This window comes from Delphinapterus leucas, chromosome 20, assembly GCF_059928025.1.
Source record: "Delphinapterus leucas isolate spDelLeu-1000000601 "Yukka" chromosome 20, BTC_Dleu_Yukka2, whole genome shotgun sequence".
Classification (NCBI taxonomy): Eukaryota; Metazoa; Chordata; class Mammalia; order Artiodactyla; family Monodontidae; genus Delphinapterus; species Delphinapterus leucas.
The window spans coordinates 7,659,655-7,671,762 of record NC_143148.1 but is presented as its reverse complement, the minus strand read 5'-3'; the positions used below and the strand labels follow the sequence as shown (position 1 = coordinate 7,671,762).

The 12,108-nt window shown below is 48.1% G+C and overlaps 1 protein-coding gene across 6 annotated transcripts in view; it reads left to right on the top strand.

The window, feature by feature from the left end:
• Window positions 1-12,108, top strand: part of TRPM4 (transient receptor potential cation channel subfamily M member 4) — a 38,528-nt gene that overhangs the window by 734 nt on the left and 25,686 nt on the right. For 5 of the 6 annotated variants that reach the window (XM_089902578.1, XM_022585110.2, XM_089902575.1 and 2 more), the window contains exons 2-9: window positions 259-326; window positions 4,483-4,657; window positions 5,011-5,191; window positions 5,383-5,546; window positions 5,752-5,935; window positions 10,158-10,219; window positions 10,370-10,555; window positions 10,784-10,883. In XM_089902578.1, coding sequence (XP_089758704.1) covers window positions 5,490-5,546; window positions 5,752-5,935; window positions 10,158-10,219; window positions 10,370-10,555; window positions 10,784-10,883 — 589 coding nt within the window. In that variant the 5' untranslated portion in view covers window positions 259-326; window positions 4,483-4,657; window positions 5,011-5,191; window positions 5,383-5,489. The remainder of the gene's footprint in view (window positions 1-258; window positions 327-4,482; window positions 4,658-5,010; window positions 5,192-5,382; window positions 5,547-5,751; window positions 5,936-10,157; window positions 10,220-10,369; window positions 10,556-10,783; window positions 10,884-12,108) is intronic. The other variant, XM_089902577.1, reaches the window with a different exon arrangement.

The following is a 12,108-nucleotide window of genomic DNA, read 5'->3' as shown; positions in this document are numbered from 1 at the left end:
CCTGGTTTCCAGAGAGGAGGGTGCTTGAGACCCAGATTCTTGGGTCAGACAAAGGAAGGAGTTGCTGGGGGCCCGGACTCCAGGGTCCTTGGGGACGGATTGGTGAGGGGGTTGGGGGGGGTCGAGTCTCCTGAGTCCGGGAGAGGAGGGCACTGGGGTCCCGGACTCCTGGATCTCCGGCTAGGGCGCGGGTGGGTCACTCCGTGACCCACAGGACCTAACTGGATCCACCCCACCACTCCTTGTTCCTGTCTCCAGAGCTGGATCCCCAAGATCTTCAAGAAGAAGACGTGCACGACTTTCATCGTTGACCCCACAGATGCGGGGTGAGGAGTTCGCCCCGGGGACAGACCCCAGAGTGTCCCGGGTCCGCTGACCCCGCCCACCGCAGACCTCGCCTTTCGGTTCCTTCCCTTCCCCAGTCAGAGCCGATACTCCCAAGGGCGTTCCCTGGTGGCTCTCTACCTCGGGGAGGGCTTGGGTCAGTCTGCAAACACTTCCAATTTCCCATGCTCAGGTTCGGTGTTCAAGACCCAGGGCTGGGTTCTGGTTTTTTCCTTCCCCGTGTCCCTTCTGTGTGTCTCTGCCTCCTGGTGTCACTTTCTCTTTCTTTCTTGGCTGTCTCTGTTTCATCCATTCACTTGTTCGTTCATTCCTCCAAGAAACTCTCACTCAGCACTTCCAAGGGGGCATTATTTTCAAGAGCACAGGCCCTGCCAGGGTTCAGATTTCAGCTGGGACACGTGCTGTGTGGCTTCGGGCAAATCATTTCACTTCTCTGGGCTTCATCTATCATCTGGGTATAAAAACAGGCTCTAGGGCTTCCCTGGTGGCGCAGTGGTTGAGAGTCCGCCTGCCGATGCAGGGGACATGGGTTTGTGCCCCTGTCCGGGAAGATCCCACATGCCGCGGAGCGGCTGGGCCCGTGAGCCACAGCCGCTGAGCCTGCGCATCCGGAGCCTGTGCTCCGCAACGGGAGAGGCCACAACAGTGAGAGGCCCGCGTACTGCAAAAAGAAAAAAAAAAAAACAAAAAAGCAGGCTCCATTTCCTGCGGATATTGTAAGAATTAAACAAGTTACTGCTTGTGATATTTCTGAAACAGTGCCCAGCACGTAGTAATCACTGGAAAATTTGTCCGTAGGAACCACCGGAAGGTAGCAATTACTAGCATGTGTAGGGCCTGTGCTTGTGCTGGGTGGCTGAGGGGTGGGGAGTGGCCACCATTAGGAGCTCCTGGCCTTCAGTGATGGTCTCTCAAGTGGGTTCTAGCTTTCTAGTGTCCTCAAGGCAATCTTTGGGGTATGGGAAATGTCAACGTTCCTAATTTAGTGTGTGTTTTATTATGACTATATTAGTGCAGGATGGCTTGAATTATGTATAAATAAACATATATGTTATTTGGGGGTGAGTGCTCAAAAACTTTTACTGATGGAAAGGGCGGTCAAGGAAGTGTAGGAACCTCTGGTCTGGTGGGAGGAAGATGATTGTAAGGCAAGGAGATGGGAGCTGCAAAGGACCAGCCACTGGGCCCAGTGGGAGCCAAGAGGAGGCATCTGGTTAAGTCCGGGGAGGGGACACAAGGTGTCACCAATGGCTTCTGTAGGAGGAGGGACTAATGAGGTGACATTGGAAGGTGATAAAGTTGGAGTTTGACAGTTGAAGGTGGGTTGGATTCCAGGAGTGGGAACAACAAGTATAAATTGCCCCCTATTGACTATGTGGCTTGCAAATGGGGCAGAGTTCAAGGTGCAGAGAGCATCTGAAAGAGGATATCAAGCAGGAGGGCAGGGCCGGTAGTCACACAGCCTCAAATGTCACCCCTCGGGGTTGGGACCGAGTCTTGGTGTTCTGGGGAGCCATGGGAGGGGCAGAGTCAGCTCTGGGTGTGGAAAGATGCCCTGAGGGCCACATGAGGATGAATAGGAGTTCAGGAAGCTGGGGAAGAGGCTGGGCAAGGGACAGGTGGGAGGAGAACAGGCCTGAGGCAGGCCAGGGCTAAGGGGAGACAGAGAGGTGGGGACAGGGCAAAGATTCAGGGGCAGGAGCTTGGGGACCGATGGATTTGCAGAGTGAGAGGGGAGAGGGGAGGATGGGCCCAGACATCTGGTCTGGGGCCTGGGAAACAGTGAGCTTGTCCCCGAGATGGGAACCCAGGTGCATGAGTAGGTTTGGGAAATGTTGCCCAGCTCAGAGTGGGATTTCGTGTGTGGGAGGGGCCTGGGGGAGCCAGGGGCATTGCAAACCTGGCTCAGGGACTCAGGAAAGGTCTGTGACTTCCATCCAAGATTTGAGAAGTCCTAGCTGTAGGTGGTAATGGAAACTGAAGTGGAAGTAGGATGGGGGGAAGAAAGTGTAAAATCAGAGGAGGTTGCAAACTGGCAATTCTATGGCCGATGTTTTCTTTTTTTTGTTCCACGGAAGAAAGGATTGCTAAAAACTTGTCTCTGAATGCTTCAAGACAGACATGCTGCCTCAAGTCAGCACAGCCTCCGGCACATCTGCTTATAATTTTCCACCTGATGCTTCTTTCTCTTACGTAATTACCTGCCTGGCCCTTGGGGGCATTGAGTTTGAGACCCATGTAGGGAAGGCATGAGGTCCTGGCTCTGGGGAACACCTACACTCAAGGGAGGCACAGAGGAAGAGAAAGCCACAGATGAGGCAGAGACAGAGCAGCCAGGGGAACGGGTGTGCTCTGCCAAGGAAAAGGTTTTCTAGAATCAGCCTTTTAGATATGACCAGTGCTACTTTGTCGGAGTCAGATGAGACCTGAATAGGAGCCATTGTATTCGGGGATGTGCAGGTAATTGCTGATTTTATCGGGAACAATTTCGTTTTCAGTGGCCACACAGAGAAAGGGGGGTAGGAGATGAGACGGACAGAGGGGGAGTCTGCCAGTGCTGTCTACCAGAAGTTTCTGCAATGGTGAAAATGTTCTATATCCACATCCAGTATGGCAGCCACTGGCCACATGTGGCTCCTGATCACTTGAAATGTGGCCAGAGCAACTGAGGAACTGAATTTTTAGTTGTATCTAATTTTAATTTATTTGACTATAAGGAGCACGGTGTGGCTAGAGGCTACTGTACTGGACAGTTCAGGTTCTGGAACATTCCATGAAGAAATTTTGCCAGGAAGGGCTCGTGGGAAGTAGATGGACAGGAATGAGGGGGGTCCAGGGACGGGGTTGAGATAGGTGAAAGGATCAAGTGGGTAAACTGAGGCATGCCAGGACCCTGGAGGTAGACTCAGGAAGAGGGAGGGGTGTATCCTATAGTTCTCACTGTGCCAGGAGCTGGTATATTCTGTTTGGATTTGTTGGCCATTCTTTTAGTGACTTTACAACTCTTGTCAAATCCATGGACCACCTGTGCTATTCTTTCCATAAAATTAGTCCTTAAATCATGGCTCACTCTGTTTACATAAATGCAGGTCTCCCCCGATATTTGAATCCTTTCTGGAATCAGGGACCAAAGAGATTTAGATACATTTTCAAATAAATCCCTCATCTCCCAACCTGTGTGGCTTGCTGTTTTTAAACTCAGGTGCCAATCCCATTAGGTAACAAGGGATACTTGAGTATTTATTTAGGGGGAAAGAAGTTTCATATGTGATCACCATAAATGCAAAATCTGTTCCATTTGCCACAAAGAGAAAGAAACAAGCCATAAAAGACAATCACAATGAAAACCAGGTAAAAAGTATTTACCGTCTAAGTGGATGCTGTTGCCAGCCCAGTTTCCTGAGTCTGAGGCCAGCTTTTCTCTGTTAAAAAGTAAAGAGTTAGGCATTAAAAACATTCTAGCACCCAGCTGATCCTCTCTCCTTGACAGTAATCAGGAGAGCTCAAAAAGGAATGGCTTTCTCACTGTGTTGTTCAAGGTTATTTAAAGCTCAGTGTGGAGTTCACGGAGACCGGATCTGGTATGCTGCCCCCATTTTAGGAAATGTTGTGTTATTTCGTTGGCCCCTCACAGTTCTATGACGTAGACTGGGCTATCATTGTCTTTCCATTTGAGGTGGAAATTTAGGCTCAGAGAGATGAAACTACTTGCTCAAAGTCACACAGCTGCCTTGGCCTCTAGTGCATGCGTGCTCTGTGATCACTCTCTTGATTTTCCTTTTCATGTGAATATCATATGTTTGAACTGGGGGCAGCAAGGACATCCCCAATGGCCCCCTGCACTTTTCCACTTCAGGCCCTGAAGGCAACAGTGAGTGTGGGGTCTGGTATGCAGACCTCCCTGCTCAGGTGCTCTTGAGCCACTGTGGCTTCCTGCTGGTGGGTGAGGTGACTGTGGTTGTTCTGCCCCAGTCTCTCCCTCAGGCTGGTCAGAACCATGGAGGGCCAGTGCCAGGGTCAGTATGGACTGTGAGCTCCTCTGGAGGGAGATGCAGAAATATGGACATTTCTACAGGATGCTTGGGGTCGGTGCGGACGCCTCTGGGCTTCATCCTCCTCCTTCCCCTCCCCCCTCAGGGGGACCTTGTGCCAGTGTGGGCAACCCCGGTGTGCCCACCCATCAGTGGCTGTGGAGGATGCATTCGGGGCAGCCGTGGTGACCGTATGGGACAGTGACCTGCACACCACGGAGAAGCCCACAGATGCCTTCGGAGACCTGGACTTCCTGGGTGCCGGCCGCAAGGCCAGCAATGTGAGGCTTGCATGTCTGGGCAGGGCCAGGGTTGACCAGTGGGGCTGCATGCCTCAGGGGCTCCCGGAGCCAGGGTCTGGGGGTATCCCAACTGAACGCTGTGTCTCCCCATTTACCCATCCCTATCTTCACCTCTCCTGGATCCTTGTCCCCTCCACCCGTGTCTGCCTTTTCTAAACCTGTCCCCCTCTCTCTGGGTCTCTGGCCTCCTCTCTCTGGGTCTCCATCCCTCCCCTCTGGGTCTCTGTCCCCGTCCCCCCTCCCCCATCTCTGTGCTCCTCTCTCTGCGTCTCTGTCCCTTTCTCTCTCTCTCTGTCCCCCTCCCCGTGTCCCTTCCTCTTGTGTGTCCACAGTTCCTCCGGCTCTCTGACCGCACGGATCCAGCTACAGTTTATAATCTGGTCACAAACATATGGGGCTTCCAGGCCCCGAACCTGGTGGTGTCAGTGCTGGGGGGGTCGGGGGGCCCCACCCTCCAGAGTTGGCTGCAGGACCTGCTGCGACGCGGGCTGGTGCGGGCTGCCCAGAACACAGGTGACTGAGGGTGGGCATCTGCCTCCTGGGCCGGGGCCGGCTGCCCCCCCCATCTCCCTCACTTCCCTGGAATTCTGTCTTTCCCCACTCCCGTCTTTGTGTGTGGGGTTTTGTCTCACTCTCTAGTCTCTGTCTGTCTCTGCACGCCTGTGTGTCTCTGGACCTCACCACCAGTCTGTGTCGCTGTGTAGGGGCCTGGATTGTCACCGGAGGGCTGCACAAGGGCATTGGACGGCATGTGGGTGTGGCAGTGCGGGACCACCAGACAGCCAGGACTGGGGGCAACAAGGTGGTGGCCATGGGCGTGGCCCCCTGGGGTGTGGTTCGGAATAGAGACACCCTCATCAACCCCAAGGTGGGACCCAGGGTCTTGGACAAGGAGGGGGTTGGGGGCCAGGAGTCTGGGGTCTGAGCGGGGAGGGGCTGGGGGCCTGGACTCCTGGGTATGAGGGAGGAGGGGCTGGGGACCTGTAGTTCCGGGTCTGAGGGAGAACGGGGCTGGGTGTCTGTCCTCTTGGCCCTGATGGAAAGACTCCCTGGTCTGGCCACTTGTCCCCCAGGGCTCGTTTCCTGCGAGGTACCGGTGGCGCGGTGACCCCGAGGATGGGGTCCAGTTTGCTCTCGACTACAACTATTCGGCCTTCCTTCTGGTGGACGACGGCACCCACGGCCGCCTGGGCGGCGAGAACCGCTTCCGCTTGGGCTTCGAGTCCTACCTTGCCCAACAGAAGACGGGCGTGGGAGGTGAGTGGCTCCTTCCACTGGGGATTCACAGCCCAAGGCTCAGGATCCCAGTGGTCAGATCTGGTAGGAATTTGGGGGTTGCGGCCAGGGGGAGTTTCCTATGGTCAAGTGCCTCCTCCCATCATTTGCTGTGTTTGAAAAAATCATCTTGAAATCTACAATACCGAAAGGTGGACAGCTTGATGAATTTTTTTTTTTTTTTGCGGTACACGGGCCTCTCACTGCTGTGGCCTCTCCCGTTGCGGAGCACAGGCTCCGGACGCGCAGGCTCAGCGGCCATGGCTCAGGGGCCCAGCCACCCCACGGCATGTGGGATCTTCCCGGACCGGGGCACAAACCCGTGTCCCCTGCATCGGCAGGCGGACTCTCAACCACTGCGCCACCAGGGAAGCCCAGCTTGATGAATTTTTAACAAATTGAATCCACTTATGCAGCCAGCACCCAGATCAAGAAACAGTAATACCAGCCCCCAGAAGCTTTCTGCCCACACCCAAGAGCCACCCTATCCTGCTTGTCACAGCAAAGAGTAGTTCTGACCGTGTTTCATATGAATACAATCACACCAAACCCATGTTTTAAATTCTGCCTTCTCATATTCGACATTATTTCTGTGAGATTCGTCCATATCATTTCATGAACTGTAGTTTGTAAATAACCCATGGATCAAAGAAGGAAAAAAAAAGAAGCTAGAAAATATTTTGAACTGAATGATAATAATGTTATGACATACCAACACTTTGGGGATGCAGCTACTGCAGTACTTAGAGGGAAATCTGTAGACTTAAATGCTTACCTAAAATGAAAAGAAAAGAAAGATTGAAAATCAATGATTTAAGTCTCCAATTAAAAAAAATCCTAGAAACAGAAGAGCAAATCAAATCTAGAGAAAGTAGAAGCAAGGATATAATAAAGACAGGGCAGAAATCACTAAAACAGAAGGAAATGTCCAATGTAGAAAGTCAACTAAACAGAAACCTGCTTCTTTATAAACATTTCCTGTATTTTAAAAAGTGTCCATTTAATTCTTTTTTTTTTTAAGTGTTTATTTATTTTTGGCTGCATTGGGTCTTCGTTGCTGTGCGCGGGCTTTCTCTAGCTGGGGCGAGCAGGGGCTACTCTTCGTTGCAGTGCGCAGGCGTCTCATCGTGGTGGCCTCTCTTGTTGCGGAGCACGGGCTCTAGGCGCATGGGCTTCAGTAGTTGTGGCACGAGGGCTCAATAGTTGTGGCTTGTGGGCTCTAGAGTGCAGGCTCAGTAGTGTGGTGCACGGGCTTAGTTGTTCCACGGCATGTGGGATCTTCCCGGACCAGGGATTGAACCCGTTTCCCCTGCATTGGCAGGCAGATTCTTAACCACTGCACCACCAGGGAACTCCCCCATTTAATTCTTAAACTTTACTTAGCTTTTCGGCAACTTTAATCTTATTTTTAAAATTATCTTTTGGGGGTGTAAACTGACTTTTTTGGGGTGTATAATTCTGTGAATTTAGGCATATGTAGAGATTCATGTCCACAGTCAGGACATAGACCAGTTCTGTTACCATGAAGGCATTCCTTTTGCACCCAGCCCCTGGCAGCCACTGATCTGTTTTCCATCACTCTAATCTTCACTTTTCCAGAAGCTAAATAAATGGAATAATATAATAGATGACCTTTTGAGACTGGCTTCTTTCACTCAACATAATATTTTATGGCAGCTTTGATATGTGTTTATTGGAACTAATCAAACCATGCGAAGGTATATAAGGAAATTCATAGCATTGCCTGAATTGTAGTTTGTAAATAACCCACTGGTCAAAGAAGAAAAAAAAAAGACGTTAGAAAATTCCCTTTCCAGCTCCAGTCCCTTCTATTGGGGTAATCTGTGTTATATGGTTTGGAGTTAATCCTTTTATATCTTTGTCTATGCTTATAAAATCCTATGCTATGCTCAGTGGTGTTCCTTTCTCTCTTTTATACTATACATATACATATCACTTTCTTATAACCATCCCTTTTAGGTACAAACTTCTCTCTCTTGTATCTCCTTTTAATAGTTGCATGATATTCCTTGGTAATGGTTGTACCAGCTGTTATTTAAATTTTTCTCAATTGGTGGATACTTAAAGTGCTATCAGTGTTTGGCACTACAAACAATGCTGAATAAATATCTTTGTATGAACATCCATAATTACATCCAGGTGTTTTAAATTCTATACAGTAGATCCCGCAAGTGAGATTGCTCTGTGTGTATACTAATAGATAGTACTAGATCACTTTCTTAAAGTGTGTAGCAGTTTTCACTCTCATCGAGAATGTGTGAGAGTTTCCTTTTCTGTCCAGTCTTAACCAGCTCTGGATACTCTTGGTTTAAGTTTTTTTTTTTTTTGGCAAATTTGATGGGTAAAAAGTGACATGCCACTTTTCATTTGATTTTTTAATTTATCTAACCACTATTAAAAGATATAAACATATTTTGTTGGCCAATCAGATTTCCTCAATTATGAATTGTCTATTCATATTCTTTGCACATTTTTGAATTGGGTTGTTTCTTTCTTGTCTTTTTGTAAGAATTCTTTGTATCCTGTCCTTAGTAATGCTTTGACTGTTAGATGTAAAATTTTTAGAAGATACTTTAATTATGGTGTCTACTTCCATAAAAATTCTATCATTTTTATGTGGTTAGATATATTTGTTGTTCCTTTTATAGCCCCTTGGTTTCCCTTGGTTTTTTAGGAAGGTCCATTTCACTCCAATGCTATACAAATATTCTAAGTCTTCTTTTTTAATATCTTATATTTTTATGTTTAAACTTTTAATCCATCTGGAAATGATTTTTAGGTGTTTTGAGATAGGGAGTCTACATTTTTTTTTTCCAAATGGGAAACCACATTTTCTTCATGTCCATTTAATAAATAAACCATCTTTTTCCAGCTAAATTGAAATGCCACTTAAGTTGTATATTCAGTTCCTTTATATGTTGAAGTATTTCTGAACCTTTTTCTCTTCTACCTCTCTATTTATTCCTGTGCCAAAAATATATTTTGTTTGGGACTTCCCTGGTGGTCCAGTGGTTAAGACTCTGCATGTCCAATGCAGGGGGTGCAGGTTCAATCCCTGGTCAGGGAACTAAGATCCGACATGCTGTGCAGCATGGCCAAAAAAAAAAAAAAAAAATTATATATATATATATTTGTTCCTGTTGTTGTTGTTTACAGCAGTTTAAAGACGTTTGAATATATATTAGGGAAAGTTTCTCCCTACTGTCATTTCTCAAAAATTTCTTAACTCCTCTGATATTAATTCTTTCATATGAATTTAAAAATTATTTTGTTCCATTAAGAAAAAAACAGGAAAACACTGCCAACCTCCTCCTACCTCCCTCTTTCTCCAAACTGCATTGAATTTATGTGTTACATTGTGACAGGTTAACATGGTATTTGTTTTTCCATTTATTCAGGCCTTGTTCTTATATAATGTTTATCAATTTCCTTATAAAAGTATTATACCTCTCTGTATGAATTAATTCCCAGGTATTTTATCATTTTTGTGAAAACATGGATAAGATACATATTATAATAGTTGTAGAAAAGTTTTTTATTTTTGTGTATTTTTTTGTATTAATCCTCTTAACCAAATTCTCTTATTAATATTTAGTTATTTTGAGTGGAGTCTCTCCAATTTTCTAAGAATATAAATCATCTTTCCTTCAAATAGATACCTTTGTCTCTTCCAGCTTAAAAAATATATGTACAAGTTTTCATTCCTATTATTTCATTTTCTTGCATTGTTACATTAGCTCAAAACTCCCAGATAAGTGTGAATAGTAGTAATGTTGTTTCAGTTCTTATTTTATTGGGAATAGAGTTCGTAAAAAACTTACATGAGTTTGCTATTGGGCTTTGATAAATATCTTTATTGTATTTGGATAGTCCTTTCTATTCCTTATTTCCTTTATTTTCTATCTGCACTTTCACCCTCTCCTGGCTCCTGGATGGTTAATCAGTTATAGGAGTGACTCATGCCTCATTCGGGAACCCAGGAGTCCAGGCTCCCAGCCCTCTCCTCCCTTGAGAAATTGAACATTACTGTCTTCAAGATCTGGCCCCTCCCAACATCCTCAAAGGCATGACAGTTCTCATGAGCCTCCGGAGAGAGGATTAGGCAGAAGCCAGCGTTTGCCCTGGAGGCTCCTGGGAAACGTGATGGGAGGTGACCAAGCCCTGTGCTCTCTTCTCTCCTCAGGGACTGGAATTGACATCCCTGTCCTCCTTCTCTTGATTGATGGTGATGAAAAGATGTTGAAGGTAATAAGGGCCCAGGTGCCTGGGTCTAAGGGGGGGCAGTAGCCGGGGGCTGTACTCCTGGGTCCTAGGGGAGGAGAGGGCTGGGAATCTAGACTCCAGGAGGTGTGAATACTTTCCTTCCCTAACCTGACTCCCCCTTTTGTCCTGTAGCGGATAGAGAAGGCCACCCAGGCTCAGCTCCCCTGCCTCCTGGTGGCCGGGTCTGGGGGAGCTACAGACTGCCTGGCAGAGATCTACACTCTGGCTCCAGGGAGTGGAGGAGGCAGGCGATGTGAAGCCCAAGATCTGATTAAACGTTTCTTCCCCAAAGGGGACCCTGAGGTCCTACAGGCCCAGGTATGACATTGGGGGTCCAATTCTGGAACCTGAGATGGGAGGGAGCTGGGAACCTGGGCTCCTGGGCCTAAGGGAGGAGAGGCCTGGGGGCCTGGATCCCCCCTAGGTTCTGGGAGTAGAGGGTGCTAGGCACCTAGGCTACCGGGTCCTGCAGGGGAATGTTCTCCTATATCTCTGTGGACAGGGCCAGGGAGTTGGGTGTGGGTTGCAAAACTTGGTGTTCTGCAGGTGGAGAGGATCATGAGTCGGAAGGAGCTGCTGACAGTCTATTCAACTGATGATGGCCCTGAGGAGTTTGAGACCATAGTTCTGAAGGCCCTTGTCAAGGGTAAGGCTTGGAGTCCCAAAACTTCCCCCATTGTCAGCTCAACTTTGGACACCTCTCTTGGCCTCGGCACTTTATCCATCCTCTCTAATCTAAATTGTGCCCGTTTTTTTGGGGGGTTTTTTTTTGCGGTATGCGGGCCCCTCACTGCTGTGGCCTCTCCCGTTGCGGAGCACAGGCTCCGGACGTGCAGGCTCAGCGGCCATGGCTCACGGGCCCAGCCGCTCTGCGGCATGTGGGATCTTCCCGGACCGGGGCACGAACCCGTGTCCCCTGCATCGGCAGGCGGACTCTCACGCACTGCGCCACCAGGGAAGCCCTGTGCCCGTTTTTATCTTTTTCCTTTTATCATTGCCTTTTGGGGCTTTGCACGGTGCTATTTGGACAATTTTCCCAAGATACTTTCATTATGTTCCAACGTTGCTTTCCTTCTGTTGTATCCATCCACCCATCCTTTCATCCTTTATCCATCCAGCCAGCCATATGTACATTGATCTTTCCATCTACCCATTATTCCATTCATCCTTCATTCTGCCATCCATCCAAGCATCCATCCATCTTGCCATCCATCCATCCTTTTACCAGTTTATTCACACATCTAGTAACAATTCCATCCACTCATCATTCTTCCATCCATCCATTCTTCCATCTATCCACCCACTCACCCTTTCTACTTTTCCTATATGCCTCCAATATGTTTTAAGCCCTGAGGGGTGGTGGAATCAGAGAAAAACCAGAGTGCTGTCTCCCAGCAAGGAACTCCTGATATTTCACTAGAGGAATGAATGATGAAAACCAAGGTAGGGAGCATAATGGCTGCTTGGTAGAGGCTGAGGATGGAGCTCATTATTCATTCAACAAAGATTAGGCTCAGAGATAATAGCAGATCCTACCAGGGTTGTTTGGACATAACCTTAAGTAAAATTCAAGACAAAAGCATGGGAGAGGAACTGCTGTCAGAAAGGGGAGAAAAATGGGGAGGTGGTATTTAAACTGGGCGGCCTTGAAGAGCCAGTAGAATTGGGAGTTAGTAAGATGCGGAGGTGGGATAAATAAGTGGTAAGGGGGATCCCCAGGGCTCTGTGGGGATGTGGGTGGGGAGGGTCATTTTTGGTGTCAGAAGAGTTTTACAGGGAAAACACCCACTTAGATAAAAACTCCCAAGAGGCATAGTGTCAATTTGTAATGCGTTCTGAGTTCCAGGTCCCCACCCCAATTGCATCTACCA